The sequence below is a fragment of the Eleutherodactylus coqui genome, chromosome 1 (assembly GCF_035609145.1).
Source record: "Eleutherodactylus coqui strain aEleCoq1 chromosome 1, aEleCoq1.hap1, whole genome shotgun sequence".
Classification (NCBI taxonomy): domain Eukaryota; kingdom Metazoa; phylum Chordata; class Amphibia; order Anura; family Eleutherodactylidae; genus Eleutherodactylus; species Eleutherodactylus coqui.
Window position 1 is genome coordinate 529,678,922 of NC_089837.1, and position 17,944 is coordinate 529,696,865.

General features: G+C 49.2%; 1 protein-coding gene across 4 annotated transcripts in view; it reads right to left on the reverse strand.

Annotated features, from left to right (window-relative positions):
• The window catches only part of ARAP1 (ArfGAP with RhoGAP domain, ankyrin repeat and PH domain 1), a 168,963-nt gene that overhangs the window by 62,808 nt on the left and 88,211 nt on the right, over positions 1 to 17,944 (reverse strand). For all 4 annotated transcript variants that reach the window (XM_066588387.1, XM_066588386.1, XM_066588388.1 and 1 more), the window contains 5 exons: positions 9,543 to 9,612; positions 8,963 to 9,083; positions 8,701 to 8,888; positions 1,646 to 1,752; positions 1,213 to 1,412 (listed from right to left, as the gene is read on the reverse strand). In XM_066588387.1, the coding sequence (XP_066444484.1) occupies positions 1,213 to 1,412; positions 1,646 to 1,752; positions 8,701 to 8,888; positions 8,963 to 9,083; positions 9,543 to 9,612 (686 nt within the window). The remainder of the gene's footprint in view (positions 1 to 1,212; positions 1,413 to 1,645; positions 1,753 to 8,700; positions 8,889 to 8,962; positions 9,084 to 9,542; positions 9,613 to 17,944) is intronic.

Sequence of the window (17,944 nt, forward strand, 5' to 3'; positions counted from 1 at the left end):
AATATAACTACTATAATACTGCCCCCTATGTACAAGAATATAACTACTATAATATTGCCTCCTATGTACAAGAATATAAATACTATAATATTGCCTCCTATGTACAAGAATATAAATACTATAATACTGCCTCCTATGTACAAGAATATAACTACTATAATACTGCCTCCTATGTACAAGAATATAACTACTATAATACAACCCTCTATGTACAAGAATATAACTACTATAATACAACCCTCTATGTACAAGAATATAACTACTATAATACTGCCCACTATGTACAAGAATATAACTACTATAATACTGCCCCCTATGTACAAGAATATAACTGCTATAATACTGCCCCCTATGTACAAGAATATAACTACTATAATACTGCCCACTATGTACAAGAATATAACTACTATAATACTGCCCACTATGTACAAGAATATAACTACTATAATACTGCCTCCTATGTACAAGAATATAACTACTATAATACTGCCTCCTATGTACAAGAATATAAATACTATAATACTGCCCCCTATGTACAAGAATATAACTACTATAATACTGCCCACTATGTACAAGAATATAACTACTATAATACTGCCTCCTATGTACAAGAATATAACTACTGTAATACTGCCCCCTATGTACAAGAATATAACTACAATAATAATGCCCTCTATGTACAAGAATATAACTACTATAATACTGCCCCCTATGTACAAGAATATAACTACTATAATACTGCTCCTATGTACAAGAATATAACTACTATAATACTGCCCCCTATGTACAAGAATATAACTACTATAATACTGCCCCCTATGTACAAGAATATAACTACTATAATACTGCCCCCTATGTACAAGAATATAACTACTATAATACTGCCCCCTATGTACAAGAATATAACTACTATAATACTGCCCCCTATGTACAAGAATATAACTACTATAATTCTGCCCGCTATGTACAAGAATATAACTACTATAATACTGCCCTCTATGTACAAGAATATAACTACTATAATACTGCCCCCTATGAACAAGAATATAACTACTATAATACTGCGCCCTATGTACAAGAATATAACTACTATAATACTGCCCCCTATGTACAAGAATATAAGTACTATAATACTGCCCCCTATGGACCTGTACACTTGACTGCATACAGTATATAATACTGGTTTCCTGCCGTCCTCCATCTTTTTCTCACCTGCGCACTTTTTGCAGATGACCACACACAGGTTGACTGAGGCCCAGTCCGGTTGGGGGGCGTTGCAGTCGGCACACAGTCTGTTAGAATCCACCGACCAGATTTTGTGGGCTACTTCCAGGTTGGAGAGAGCACCGGCGACTGACTGCCTCATGGCTTCCACCCACTCGCTCCTCTCCTGCTCATTATCTGCAATAAAGCTGTAGATGCACGTAAGGATCAGGTGGGGTAAAGGTGCAGCCGCTGACGAGAACATGTAACACGGGGGAACACACAATGATCAGACTGCAGTAAGAGTGATGCACGCTGCGAATGTTGGTGTCAGTAAATGTCAACAAATGGCTTAAAAGGTGTTGCTGAAAGTCCAAAGTCCCCGGAAGGGAATGCACATAAGGAGCATAAGGAGGATCTGCCTGGGAGACGGGCTTCTCACCTGAATGTCTTGTAAGGTGTTGTCAGGTCAAAGCTCCTCCTGTCCACTTCCTTTACATTGCCAAGGTTCATGTCGACAGAAGTGACCCCGACACCAGACAAGAAGTCCTGTAAGGGATTACAAGAATTACCAATGTACAGAGGAGGACACAAGATCACTGGCGCACTGTGGGAAGGTAGGGAGGTCAACAAAACACCCTACAGTTCTATGGGCAGGTCTGCACTTCTGTGCCCTCTGTGCCCCCACCGCCTCCTTCTCTGGGGAGGTCTACATATCTGTGCCCCCTGTTCCCCCACCACTTCTTTCTCTGGGCAGGTCTACACTTTTGTGCCTCCTATGCCCCCCACCACAGGTATGTTCTTCAATTTAGCCAGGAAGTGAAGTGAAAAGCCAGGAAGGCCCAGAAAGGGAAGTGAAAGGCCATATAAAAACATACAGCCCATTAATACATTTGAGACCCTCGCTATTAGAAGTGGAAAGAAAGAACAAAGACAAAAAAATTCAAAAGGCGAGTAGAGGAACAAGAGACCCCGATCACAAACTAACATGTTTCTACACAAATGCACAAACAAGGAGAATTGGAGCTCCTTACACAGGAAGAGAAATATGAGGTCACCGGCATCACGGAAACTTGGTGGGATGATACACATGATTGGATACAAGGCTTGAAGGATACAATGTATTTATAAGAAACAGACCTAATAAAAGGGGGGGAAGTGTTGTGTTGTATGTTAGGAAAACATCATCTCCACAGAGATTCAAGCTTCAGAGCTGGGAGTTCTGTAGAAACTGTTTGGGTAAGAATACAAGGAGAGAACAGAAAGGACACCAGTGTGGGCATTTACTATAGGCCGCCTGGACAAGCAGAAGATATGGAGGAACTCCTTCTACATCAGATGGCCAAGCTCTCAGATGGCCAACATAGTGATCATGGGAGATTCTACCCATCAGACACTTGTTGGGAATCTCTCAGGTAAAAGTAATGGATCCAACAGATTCTTATCCGCTCTTGCTGACAACTTTATCTTCCAGAAGGTGGAAGAGAAAACAAGAGGATCGGCTATCTTGGACCTAATTCTTACCAACAGGGAGGGAATGGTTGAGGGAGTAAGGGTGGCTGGGACCTTAGGAGGCAGTGATCATGATATCCTTTGATGTTGGATAACAAGGGGAGGAAGACCTGAGAAGACTCAGACCTCAAGGATGGATTTCAGAAAGGCAGATTTCAATGAACTCAGAAAGAGGAGAGGAAGAATCCAATGGCTGGATGTTCTTAAGGACAGAAGGTTGGGAAATATTGTGAAATGAGATCCTCAAAGCACAATCGTTACCAATCCCTAAAAGAAGGATGAATGGGAAGCATTTAAAGAGACCCGGATGGATGAACACAGAACTTGTACACATGTTAAACAGGAAGAAAAAGAGGTTTATCAAATGGAAATAGGGGGAATATCTAAAGAAGAATATAATGTGGTCTGCAGAAACTGTAGGGCAAGTGTCAGAAAAGCTAAAGCTAATAATGAATTGGGGCTTGTAACAGAGGCCAAAAGCAATAAAAAAGGATTTGGGGGTCAAAAGCAAAAGAAAAGTCAGAGATGCTATTGGATGAAAATGGTGAATTGGTTAAGATGATGTTGAGAAGGCCGAACTTTTAAACTTCTATTTTGTATCTGTTTTCTCTCAGAAAGTAGATGGAACATCAACTGATCTTCTCTGTGTTACTGGGGGAATAAAAGAATGCAGGCTATCTATAAGCAGAGTGAAGGTAACCTAAATGAATTCAAGTCTCAAGGTCCAGATGAATTACATCCTAGGATACTGAAGGAAGCAGCGGAGGTAATTGCTGAACCACTCGCCATAATCTGTGAAAATCCCTGGAGAACAGGAGAAGTCACAGAAGATTGGAGAAGGGCAAATGTTGTCCCTACCTTCAAAAAGGGGAAGAAGGTGGATCCAGGAAACTACAGGCCAGTGAGCCTGACTTCTATACTGGGAAAGATCCTTGAACAAATTATTAAACCGCATGTATGCAAGTACTTGGATAAAAATGGAGTAATTAACCAGAGCCAGCATGGGTTTGTAACTAACAAGTCATGCCAGACAAATCTAATTTCCTTCTATGACAGAATCACCGACTGGGTTGATCAGGAAAATGCGGTGGATATAGTATATCTAGACTTTAGTAAAGCATTTGACAAAGTATCTCATACCATACTTATTGAGAAAATGACCAATTCTGGGATTGACAAGGCAACTGTTAGGTGGATTCACAACTGTCTGAGTGATCGTACTCAAAGAGTGGTCATAAATGGCTGCACATCCAAGTGGAAGAATGTATCAAGTGGGGACCACAAGGCTCTGTCCTGGGCCCAGTGTTGGTCAACATTGTTATAAAATGATCTGGACAATGGAATTGGTGGGAAACTGATCAAATTTGCCAACGACACAAAGCTAGGAGGGATAGCTAACACTAGGGAAGAGAGGGAAAGGATTCGAAAAGATCTAGAAAATCTTCAACAGTGGGCGGCGACTAACAGAATGGTATTTAACAAGGAGAAATGCAAAGTCCTACATGTGGGCAAGAAAAATGAAGAAAGCACATACAGAATGGGAGGAATTGGGCTAAGCAGCAGCACATGTGAAAAATACTTAGCTATACTAAGAGATCAGAGACTGAACATGAGTCAACAATGTGATGCAGCAGACAAAAAGGCAAACACAATTCTGGGATGCCTTAAGAGATGCATAGAGTCTAGATCACGTGAGGTCATTATCCCCCTCTACTCTTCCTTAGTCAGACTTCATCTGGAATACTGGGTCCAGTTCTGAGCACCCCACTTTAAAAAAGACAGACAAACTGGAGGATCTGCCAAAAGATCTGGGAATGTTTAGCTTGCAGAAGAGAAGGCTGAGAGGAGACTTAATAACTGTCTACAAACATTTGAAGGGCTGTCACAGTGCAGAGGGATCAGCCCTATTCTCATCTGCACAAGGAAAGACTAGAAGCAATGGGATGAAACTGAAAGGGAGGAGACACAGATTAGATATTAGACAGTGAGGGGGATCAATGAGTGGAACAGGTTGCCACTGCAGGTGGTGAGTTCTCCTTCAATGGAAGGCTTCCAACAAAGGCTGGACAGACATCTGTCTGGGATGATTTAGTGATCCTGCACTGTGCAGGGGGTTGGACCCGATGACCCAGGAGGTCCCTTCTAACTCTACCATTTTATTATTCTATGATTCTATGACATCTAGAGGTGCTTTTACACGGGCAGTAGGCCGTGGGACGGTTGTCTTGAGCTTATCCGCCTAACAGTTCGCCAGTGTAAAGGTACCCTGAGTTGTGCCACTTAATCACGGCACTGGGTGGCATTATGTCAGTGTTACACATACTATTTAGCTGGGCACTGGGTGGCATTATCAGTGTTGTAGGCATTCTTTATCTGGCCACCGCGTGGCATTATCTTGGTGTTGTTGGCATTCTTTATCTGGCTACTGGGTGGCATTATCTTGGTGTTGTAGGTATTTATCTGGGCACTGGTAGTATCATCTTGGTGTTGTAGGTATTTATCTGGGCACTGTGTGGCATTATCTCGGTGTTGTAGGCATTCTTTATATGGCTACTGGGTGGCATTATCTTGATGTTGTAAGTATTTATCCGGGCACTGGGTGGCATTATTTTGGTGTTGTAGGTATTTATCTGGGCACTGGGTGGCATTATCTCGGTGTTGTAGACATTCTTTATCCGGGCACTGGGTGGCATTATCTTGTCTTGGTGTTGTAGGTATTTATCTGGGCACTGGGTGGCATTATCTTGGTGTTGTAGGTATTTATCTGGGCACTGGGTGGCATTATCTCGGTGTTGTAGGCATTCTTTATCTGGGCACTGGGTGGCATTATCTCGGTGTTGTAGGTATTTATCTGGGCACTGGGTGGCATTATCTCATAGTAACATAGTATGTAAGGCTGAATGAAGACAATGTCCATCTAGTCCAGCCTGTCTATCCTACTGTGTTGATCCAGAGGAAGGCAAAAAACTCCAAGAGGCAGGAGCCAATTAGCCCTTTTGGGGAAAAAATTCCTTCCCGACTCCCTAATGGCAATTAGACTGTTCCCTGGATCAACCCCTAATAGTTCCTACCTGCCTGTATACCCGGATTAACAATTAACCTAAGATTTATATCCTATAATATCCTTCTTCTCCAGAAAGACATCAAGTCCCCTTTTAAACTCCTCTATGGATTTTGCCATCACCACTTCCTCAGGCAGAGAGTTCCATAGTCTCACTGCTCTTACAGTAAAGAATCCCCTTCTATGTTGGTGATGAAACCTGCTTTCCTCTAGACGTAGCGGATGTCCTCTTGTTACCGTCGCAGTCCTGGGTATACACAGATCATGGCAGAGATCCTTGTATCGTCCCCTCATGTACTTATACATAGTTATTTGGTCGCCCCTTAGCCGTCTGTTTTCCGGGGTGAATAATACCAGTTTTGGTGCCTCTCTGGGTATTCCAGTCCCGTCATTCCATGTATTAGTTTAGTTGCCCTTCTTTGAATCCCCTCCAGCACTGTAACATCTTTCCTGATCACCGGTGACCAGAACTGTACGCAGTATTCCATGTGAGGCCTGACAAGTGCCTTATATAGTGGGAGGATAATGTTCTCGGCCCTCGCCCCTATACCTCTTTTAATGCACTCTAAGACTTTATTAGCTTTTGCAGCAGCTGACTGGCATTGGTTACTCCAGTTTAGTCTACAGCCCACTAGTACCCCCAGGTCCTTTTCCATCTCCCTTTTCCCAGCTGTACCCCACTTAGTGTATATTGGTGACATGCATTTCTCCTGCCCATGTGCAGAACCTTACATTTTTCAACATTGAACTTAATTTCCCATTTTTCTCCCCCGATCCCATAGCTTATCTCGGTCCGTTTGTAGCCGCACATTGTCCTCCGTTGTATTAATTATCTTGTATAATTTTGTATCATCTGCAAATATTGATATTTTGCTGTGCAGCCCCTCTATCAGGTCATTGATAAATATGTTGAACAGAGTGGGACCTAATACTGAACCCTGTTGTAGGTATTTATCTGGGCACTGGGTGGCATTATCTCGATGTTGTAGGTATTTATCTGGGCACTGGGTGGCATTATCTCGGTGTTGTAGGTATTTATCTGGGCACTGGGTGGCATTATATCAGTGCTGTAGGAATTAAATTGGCACTGGGCGGTATAATCCCGGTGTTATAGATATAATTTAGCTGGGCACTAGGCGGTATTATCTTTGTGTTATAGGTATTATTTAGCTGGGCACTGGGTGATATTACCTAGGTGTTGTAGGTATTTATACGGGCACAGAGTGGTATTATCTAGGTTTTGTAGGCATTCTTTATCTGGCTACTGGGTGGCATTATCTCAGTGTTGTAGGTATTTATCTGGGAACTGGTGGTATTATCTCGGTGTTGTAGGTACTATTTAGCTGGCACTCGGTGGCATTATATAGGTGTTGTAGGCATTCTTTATCTGGCTACTGGGTGGCATTATCTTGGTGTTATAGGTATTTATCTGGGCACTGGGTGGCATTATCTAAGTGTTGTAGGTATTTATATAGGCACAGGGTGGTATTACCCAGGTGTCGTAGGTATTATTTATCTGGGCACTGAGTGGCATTATCTAGGTTTTGTAGGTATTATTTATCTGGGCACTGGATGGTATTATCTAGGTGTTGTAGGTATTTATCTGGGCACTGAATGGCATTATCTAGGTTTTGTAGGTATTATTTTTCTGGGCACTGAGTGGCATTATCTAGGTTTTGTAGGTATTATTTTTCTGGGCACTGAGTGGCATTATCTAGGTTTTGTAGGTATTATTTATCTGGGCACTGAGTGGCATTATCTAGGTTTTGTAGGTATTATTTATCTGGGTACTGAGTGGCATTATCTAGGTTTTGTAGGTATTATTTATCTGGGAACTGGTGGTATTATCTAGGTTTTGTAGGTATTATTTATCTGGGCACTGAGTGGCATTATCTAGGTTTTGTAGGTATTATTTATCTGGGCACTGGATGGTATTATCTAGGTGTTGTAGGTATTTATCTGGGCACTGGATGGTATTATCTAGGTTTTGTAGGTATTATTTATCTGGGCACTAGGTGGTATTATGTAGGTGTTTATTTGGCGTTGTAAGTGTAGTGGCCCAGGGTTAGTAGGGCCCCTCCATAATGTTCTAGGTCTGTCTCATGCCATTGTCTTGTTAGTGCCTTGTTTATGGTATGCATGGTTGCAGGACTGAGAGGGTTAATGTCTGGTATGTCCTGTCTGGAAAACAAATCGTTTTGTATGTGTCATTTGTAGTCATGTGATTGTGAGATATATATATATATATATATATATATATATATGTGTGTTTGCAATAATGCAAGGAAGGCAGTCGAAGTTGGGAGAGTCTGACACCGGACAAGTCGAAGAAGCCGAGCGACTTCTTTGTGCTCAACCTGGACCTAACCAACCTAGGAATCTTCTGATGAGCGCTGGGAGTGAGACGACCCGCTGCTTAGCGAGAAGAGGAGAAAGTGAGGGTGAGTGTTGACCTGTAGAGAGTTTGCTGGGAGAGAAGCTTCACAGATTGCTTGGACTGTGGGATATTCTGATGAAGCCTCCCTGTTGCACCACTTTGGCTTGTTGTATCTGTACCAGGACTGCTTGTTGGAGTTTGTGTTCAAGAGTTTCCAGTAAACGGACGGAACCAACCTTTCCCGGTTCTTGGTTAGAACGTTACCCTGTGTGTGGACTACTTTATTTCATCTGGAAGAACCGCCGCAGCGGACGGAACGATGGCATCACGAGTGACAACTGGACTTAAGGTAACCCCGGTTACTACCCCTGTGATCTCCCCCAGTGGTAACGTGGTCGGGTCCCGAGCTACCCCGAGTTGGAGGCGATGGTAGAGCCCTGTGACAAGGCCTTTCTCTACCCCACTGTCTCCTCGGCTGTGGGCCTGCTCCTCGGACACGACATATGGTATTATTTATCTGGGCACTGACATCTATCTCCATACTTACCTCTCCATTCTTGTAGAGGTAGACTTTATCGGTGGCCACAACTACAAACAGCTTTGGCTTACAGCCCTTCATCTCCAGGAGCCCACACTTGTCCACGTTCTCAGGTATGTGCAGCGAGGTGCTGGCTGGTTGGGATCTCCTGTCCTCCAGGACCCGCTGGATCACTTTTATCCAGTCGTTTCTTTCCGCTGCCCATGAAAGATGAAAAATTACTGAGGAGCCGCAGGGTGGGTCCTACTCTCGAGCGGATAAGTCTACTCACCGTCCGTCTCGGCTCGGAACACAAAGTTGCGATTTGATGTTGCAACTTCGAATTTCTGGTCCCCCGTGGAGGCCACCTTAGTGATGCAGCTGGTCTTAATGAGCCGTTTGGAGTACATGTCCTACAGAGAACACAAAGTATATGAACACCTCCTTACCACGACCCCTAATCCATACCTGATCTCCATAAATATTATGCAGATTAACTATTTAGTAGTCTTCATGAATATTAAGTAGGCCTTATGAATATTAATTGGCTTCAGTGAATAGTAATTAGGCCTTCTGAGTATGCTTTAGGTCTCGTGATTAATAAGGTGAAAAAAGCTATGCCCCCAGTCCAACCATGTATTGACCTGCCACCACTGATCTGAGGGTCATTAAGATGGTCCCTGTGTGTGAACCCCCTAAACCCAGCTCTACGACCCCTTCATTCAGAGAGCTGGAGGGATCCCCAAAAGGTCAGACCCCCAAAATCATACAGTGATGGCGTATTCTATCAATTGAACCCTCACAGGGATCTAACACTTATTGTAATTACATGAAGATCCATGAGAAGACGCCTGAACAAGTCCTGACTGTACCTTGTCGCTGTCGTAGTAGCGGAGATAGTCTGCGTCCAGCTTCACCCAGCGCCTCTGGAAAATATATGACCTTTAGGAGGAAAGAACAGACATTAAAAGTGAGGCCATAATTACCTGTAAGTCACCTTTCAGTTGACTGGATTTTAAAAGATGGTTTCACCGCTCACAATGCATATCAGAGCCAAAGCCAAGCCATGAGGAGCACAGAAATGTCGGTAGAGCTCAGAGACTGGATTATGTAGAGCACAGGTCTGAAGGGCACAACTCAGGATACCTTTACACTGGCCATTATACCAGGCACCGCACACAGTCCTCTCAGTGCCTCCCCTACATTATCCCAGTCACCACACACAGTCCTCTCAGTGCCTCCCCTGCATTATCCCAGTCACCGCACACTGTCCTCTCAGTGCCTCCCCTGCATTATCCCAGTCACTGCACACAGTCCTCTCAGTGCCTCCCCTGCATTATCCCAGTCACTGCACACAGTCCTCTCAGTGCCTCCTCTGCATTATCCCAGTCACCACACACAGTCCTCTCAGTGCCTCCCCTGCATTATCCCAGTCACCACACACAGTCCTCTCAGTGCCTCCCCTGCATTATCCCAGTCACCACACACAGTCCTCTCAGTGCTTCCCCTGTATTATCCCAGTCACCGCACACAGTCCTCTCAGTGCCTCCCCTGCATTATCCTAGTCACCGCACACAGTCCTCTCAGTGCCTCCCCTGCATTATCCCAGTCTCTGCACACAGACCTCTCAGTGCCTCCCCTGTATGATCGCAGTCACCGCACACAGTCCTCTCAGTGCCTCCCCTGCAATATCCCAGTCACCGCACACAGTCCTCTCAGTGCCTCCCCTGTATTATCCCAGTCACCGCACACAGTCCTCTCAGTGCCTCCCGTGCATTATCCCAGTCATCACACACAGTCCTCTCAATGCCTCCCCTGTATTATCCCAGGCACCGCACACAATCCTCTCAGTGCCTCCTCTGTACTATGCCAGTCACCGCACACAGTCCTCTCAGTGCCTCCCCTGTATTATCCCAGTCCCCACACACAGTCCTCTCAGTGTCAACCCTGCATTATCGCAGTCACCGCACACAGTCCTCTCAGTGCCTCCCTTGCATTATCCCAGTCACCACACACAGTTCTCATAGGGCCTCCCCTGCATTATCCCAGTCACCACACACAGTCCTCTCAGTGCCTCCCCTGCATTATCACAGTCACCGCACACAGTCCTCTCAGTGCCTCCCCTGCATTATCCCAGTCACCACACACAGTTCTCTCAGTGCCTCCCCTGCACTATCCCAGTCACCGCCCACAGTTCTCTCAGTGCCTCCCCTGCATTATCCCAGTCACCGCACACAGTCCTCTCAGTGCCTCCCCTGCATTATCCCAGTCACCGCACACAGTGCTCTCAGTGCCTCCCCTGTATTATCCCAGTCACCACACACAGTCCTCTCAGTGGCTCCCCTGCATTATCATAGTCACTGCACACAGTTCTCTCAGTGCCTCCCCTGCATTATCCCAGTCACCGCACACAGTCCTCTCAGTGCCTCCCCTGCATTATCCCAGACACTGCACACAGTCCTCTCAGTGCCTCCCCTGCATTATCCCAGCCACCGCACACAGTCATCTCAGTGCCTCCCCTGCATTATCACAGTCACCGCACACAGTCCTCTCAGTGCCTCCCCTGCATTATCCCAGTCACCACACACAGTCCTCTCAGTGCCTCCCCTGCATTATCCCAGTCACCGCACACAGTCCTCTCAGTGCCTCCCCTGCATTATCACAGTCACCGCACACAGTCCTCTCAGTGCCTCCTCTGTGTTATCCCAGTCACCAACACACAGTCCTCTCAGTGCCTCCCCTGCATTATCCCAGTCACCGCACACAGTCCTGTCAGTGCCTCCCCTGCATTATCCCAGTCACTGCCCAGAGTCCTCTCAGTGCCTCCCTTGCATTATCACAGTCACTGCACACAGTTCTCAGTGCCTCCCCTGCATTATCACAGTCACCGCCCACAGTCCTCAGTGCCTCCCCTGCATTATCCCAGTCACTGCACCCAGTCCTCTCAGTGCCTCCCCTGCATTATCACAGTCACCGCACACAGTCCTTTCAGTGCCTCCCCTGCATTATCCCAGTCACCGCACACAGTCCTCTCAGTGCCTCCTCTGTATTATCCCAGTCACCACACACAGTCCTCTCAGTGCCTCCCCTGCATTATCCCAGTCACTGCACACAGTCCTCTCAGTGCCTCCCCTGTATTATCCCAGTCACCACAAGAGTGCTCTTAGTGCCTCCCCTGCATTATCTCAGTCACCACAAGAGTCGTCTCAGTGCCTCCCCTGCATTATCCCAGTCACCGCACACAGTCCTCTCAGTGCCTCCCCTGCATTATCCCAGTCACCGCACACAGTCCTGTCAGTGCCTCCCCTGCATTATCCCAGTCACCGCACACAGTTCTCTCAGTGCCTCCCCTGCATTATCCCAGTCACCGCACACAGTTCTCTCAGTGCCTCCCCTGTATTATCCCAGTCACTGCACACAGTCCTCTCAGTGCCTCCCTTGCTTTATCACAGTCACCGCACACAGTTCTCTCAGTGCCTCCCCTGCATTATCCCAGTCACCGCCCACAGTCCTCTCAGTGCCTCCCCTGCATTATCCCAGTCACCGCACACAGTCCTCTCAGAGCCTCCCCTGCATTATCCCAGTCACCGCACACAGTCCTCTCAGTGCCTCCCCTGCATTATCCCAGTCACCGCACACTATGCTCTCAGTGCCTCCCCTGTATTATCCCAGTCACCACACACAGTCCTCCCAGTGGCTCCCCTGCATTATCATAGTCACCGCACTCAGTCCTCTTAGTGCCTCCCCTACATTATCCCAGTCACCTTACACAGTCCACTCAGTGCCTCACCTGCATTATCACAGTCACCGCACACAGTCCTCTCAGTGCCTCCCCTGCATTATCCCAGACACTGCACACAGTCCTCTCAGTGCCGTCCCTGCATTATCACAGTCACCGCACACAGTCCTCTCAGTGCCTCCCCTGCATTATCCCAGTCACCACACACAGTCCTCTCAGTGCCTCCCCTGCATTATCACAGTCACCGCACACAGTCCTCTCAGTGCCTCCCCTGCATTATCCCAGCCACCGCACACAGTCCTCTCAGTGCCTCCCTTGCATTATTCCAGTCACCGCACACAGTCCTCTCAGTGCCTCCCCTGCATTATCCCAGTCACTGCACACAGTCCTCTCAGTGCCTCCCCTGCATTATCCCAGTCACCGCATACAGTCCTCTCAGTGCCTCCCCTGCATTATCCCAGTCACCGCACACAGTCCTCTCAGTGCCTCCTCTGTGTTATCCCAGTCACCAACACACAGTCCTCTCAGTGCCTCCCCTGCATTATCCCAGTCACTGCACACAGTCCTCTCAGTGCCTCCCCTGTATTATCCCAGTCACCACAAGAGTGCTCTTAGTGCCTCCCCTGCATTATCTCAGTCACCACAAGAGTCGTCTCAGTGCCTCCCCTGCATCATCCCAGTCACCGCACACAGTCCTCTCAGTGCCTCCCCTGCATTATCCCAGTCACCGCACACAGTCCTCTCAGTGCCTCCCCTGCATTATCCCAGTCACCGCACACAGTCCTCTCAGTGCCTCCCCTGCATTATCCCAGTCACCATACACAGTCCTCTCAGTGCCTCCCCTGCATTATCCCAGTCACCGCCCACAGTCCTCTCAGTGCCTCCCCTGCATTATCCCAGTCACCGCACCCAGTCCTCTCAGTGCCTCCCCTGCATTATCCCAGTCACCGCACACAGTCCTCTCAGTGCCTCCCCTGCATTATCACAGTCACCGCACACAGTCCTCTCAGTGCCTCCCCTGCATTATCACAGTCACCGCACACAGTCCTCTCAGTGCCTCCCCTGCATTATCACAGTCACCGCACACAGTCCTCTCAGTGCCTCCCCTGTATTATCCCAGTCACCACACACTGTCCTCTCAGTGCCTCCCCTGCATTATCACAGTCACCGCACACAGTCCTCTCAGTGCCTCCCCTGCATTATCCCAGTCACCGCACACAGTGCTCTCAGTGCCTCCCCTGTATTATCCCAGTCACCACACACAGTCCTCCCAGTGGCTCCCCTGCATTATCATAGTCACCGCTCACAGTTCTCTTAGTGCCTCCCCTACATTATCCCAGTCACCGCACACAGTCCTCTCAGTGCCACACCTGCATTATCCCAGACACTGCACACAGTCCTCTCAGTGCCTCCCCTGCATTATCCCAGACACTGCACACAGTCCTCTCAGTGCCCCCCCTGCATTATCCCAGTCACCGCACACAGTCCTCTCAGTGCCTCCTCTGCATTATCCCAGTCACCGCACACAGTGCTCTCAGTGCCTCCCCTGTATTATCCCAGTCACCACACACAGTCCTCCCAGTGGCTCCCCTGCATTATCATAGTCACCGCACACAGTTCTCTTAGTGCCTCCCCTACATTATCCCAGTCACCGCACACAGTCCTCTCAGTGCCTCACCTGCATTATCACAGTCACCGCACACAGTCCTCTAAGTGCCTCCCCTGCATTATCCCAGACACTGCACACAGTCCTCTCAGTGCCTCCCATGCATTATCCCAGTCACCGCACACAGTCCTCTCAGTGCCTCCTCTGTGTTATCCCAGTCACCAACACACAGTCCTCTCAGTGCCTCCCCTGCATTATCCCAGTCACCGCACACAGTCCTGTCAGTGCCTCCCCTGTATTATCCCAGTCACCACAAAAGTGCTCTTAGTGCCTCCCCTGCATTATCCCAGTCACCGCACACAGTCCTGTCAGTGCCTCCCCTGCATTATCCCAGTCACCGCACACAGTCCTCTCAGTGCCTCCCCTGCATTTTCCCCGTCACCACACACAGTCCTCTCAGTGCCTCCCCTGCATTATCCCAGTCACCGCACACAGTCCTCTCAGTGCCTCCCCTGCATTATCCCAGTCACCGCACACAGTTCTCTCAGTGCCTCCCCTGTATTATCCCAGTCACCGCACACAGTCCTCTCAGTGTCTCCCCTGCATTATCACAGTCACCGCACACAGTCCTATCAGTGCCTCCCATGCATTATCCCAGCCACCGCACACAGTCCTCTCAGTGCCTCCCTTGCATTATCCCAGTCACCGCACACAGTCCTCTCAGTGCCTCCCCTGCATTATCCCAGTCACCGCACACAGTCCTCTCAGTGCCTCCCCTGCATTATCCCAGTCACCGCACACAGTCCTCTCAGTGCCTCCCCTGCATTATCCCAGTCTCTGCACACAGACCTCTCAGTGCCTCCCCTGTATGATCGCAGTCACCGCACACAGTCCTCTCAGTGCCTCCCCTGCAATATCCCAGTCACCGCACACAGTCCTCTCAGTGCCTCCCCTGTATTATCCCAGTCACCGCACACAGTCCTCTCAGTGCCTCCCCTGCATTATCCCAGTCATCACACACAGTCCTCTCAATGCCTCCCCTGTATTATCCCAGGCACCGCACACAATCCTCTCAGTGCCTCCTCTGTACTATGCCAGTCACCGCACACAGTCCTCTCAGTGCCTCCCCTGTATTATCCCAGTCCCCACACACAGTCCTCTCAGTGTCAACCCTGCATTATCGCAGTCACCGCACACAGTCCTCTCAGTGCCTCCCTTGCATTATCCCAGTCACCACACACAGTTCTCATAGGGCCTCCCCTGCATTATCCCAGTCACCACACACAGTCCTCTCAGTGCCTCCCCTGCATTATCACAGTCACCGCACACAGTCCTCTCAGTGCCTCCCCTGCATTATCCCAGTCACCACACACAGTTCTCTCAGTGCCTCCCCTGCACTATCCCAGTCACCGCCCACAGTTCTCTCAGTGCCTCCCCTGCATTATCCCAGTCACCGCACACAGTCCTCTCAGTGCCTCCCCTGCATTATCCCAGTCACCGCACACAGTGCTCTCAGTGCCTCCCCTGTATTATCCCAGTCACCACACACAGTCCTCTCAGTGGCTCCCCTGCATTATCATAGTCACCGCACACAGTTCTCTCAGTGCCTCCCCTGCATTATCCCAGTCACCGCACACAGTCCTCTCAGTGCCTCCCCTGCATTATCCCAGACACGGCACACAGTCCTCTCAGTGCCTCCCCTGCATTATCCCAGCCACCGCACACAGTCATCTCAGTGCCTCCCCTGCATTATCACAGTCACCGCACACAGTCCTCTCAGTGCCTCCCCTGCATTATCCCAGTCACCACACACAGTCCTCTCAGTGCCTCCCCTGCATTATCCCAGTCACCGCACACAGTCCTCTCAGTGCCTCCCCTGCATTATCACAGTCACCGCACACAGTCCTCTCAGTGCCTCCTCTGTGTTATCCCAGTCACCAACACACAGTCCTCTCAGTGCCTCCCCTGCATTATCCCAGTCACCGCACACAGTCCAGTCAGTGCCTCCCCTGCATTATCCCAGTCACTGCCCAGAGTCCTCTCAGTGCCTCCCTTGCATTATCACAGTCACTGCACACAGTTCTCTCAGTGCCTCCCCTGCATTATCACAGTCACCGCCCACAGTCCTCAGTGCCTCCCCTGCATTATCCCAGTCACTGCACCCAGTCCTCTCAGTGCCTCCCCTGCATTATCACAGTCACCGCACACAGTCCTTTCAGTGCCTCCCCTGCATTATCCCAGTCACCGCACACAGTCCTCTCAGTGCCTCCTCTGTATTATCCCAGTCACCACACACAGTCCTCTCAGTGCCTCCCCTGCATTATCCCAGTCACTGCACACAGTCCTCTCAGTGCCTCCCCTGTATTATCCCAGTCACCACAAGAGTGCTCTTAGTGCCTCCCCTGCATTATCTCAGTCACCACAAGAGTCGTCTCAGTGCCTCCCCTGCATTATCCCAGTCACCGCACACAGTCCTCTCAGTGCCTCCCCTGCATTATCCCAGTCACCACACACAGTCCTCTCAGTGCCTCCCCTGCATTATCCCAGTCACCGCACACAGTCCTGTCAGTGCCTCCCCTGCATTTTCCCAGTCACCGCACACAGTCCTGTCAGTGCCTCCCCTGCATTATCCCAGTCACCGCACACAGTTCTCTCAGTGCCTCCCCTGCATTATCCCAGTCACCGCACACAGTTCTCTCAGTGCCTCCCCTGTATTATCCCAGTCACTGCACACAGTCCTCTCAGTGCCTCCCTTGCTTTATCACAGTCACCGCACACAGTTCTCTCAGTGCCTCCCCTGCATTATCCCAGTCACCGCCCACAGTCCTCTCAGTGCCTCCCCTGCATTATCCCAGTCACCGCACACAGTCCTCTCAGAGCCTCCCCTGCATTATCCCAGTCACCGCACACAGTCCTCTCAGAGCCTCCCCTGCATTATCCCAGTCACCGCACACAGTCCTCTCAGTGCCTCCCCTGCATTATCCCAGTCACCGCACACTATGCTCTCAGTGCCTCCCCTGTATTATCCCAGTCACCACACACAGTCCTCCCAGTGGCTCCCCTGCATTATCATAGTCACCGCACTCAGTCCTCTTAGTGCCTCCCCTACATTATCCCAGTCACCTTACACAGTCCACTCAGTGCCTCACCTGCATTATCACAGTCACCGCACACAGTCCTCTCAGTGCCTCCCCTGCATTATCCCAGACACTGCACACAGTCCTCTCAGTGCCTTCCCTGCATTATCACAGTCACCGCACACAGTCCTCTCAGTGCCTCCCCTGCATTATCCCAGTCACCACACACAGTCCTCTCAGTGCCTCCCCTGCATTATCACAGTCACCGCACACAGTCCTCTCAGTGCCTCCCCTGCATTATCCCAGCCACCGCACACAGTCCTCTCAGTGCCTCCCTTGCATTATTCCAGTCACCGCACACAGTCCTCTCAGTGCCTCCCCTGCATTATCCCAGTCACTGCACACAGTCCTCTCAGTGCCTCCCCTGCATTATCCCAGTCACCGCACACAGTCCTCTCAGTGCCTCCCCTGCATTATCCCAGTCACCGCACACAGTCCTCTCAGTGCCTCCTCTGTGTTATCCCAGTCACCAACACACAGTCCTCTCAGTGCCTCCCCTGCATTATCCCAGTCACTGCACACAGTCCTCTCAGTGCCTCCCCTGTATTATCCCAGTCACCACAAGAGTGCTCTTAGTGCCTCCCCTGCATTATCTCAGTCACCACAAGAGTCGTCTCAGTGCCTCCCCTGCATTATCCCAGTCACCGCACACAGTCCTCTCAGTGCCTCCCCTGCATTATCCCAGTCACCACACACAGTCCTCTCAGTGCCTCCCCTGCATTATCCCAGTCACCGCACACAGTCCTCTCAGTGCCTCCCCTGCATTATCACAGTCACCGCACACAGTCCTCT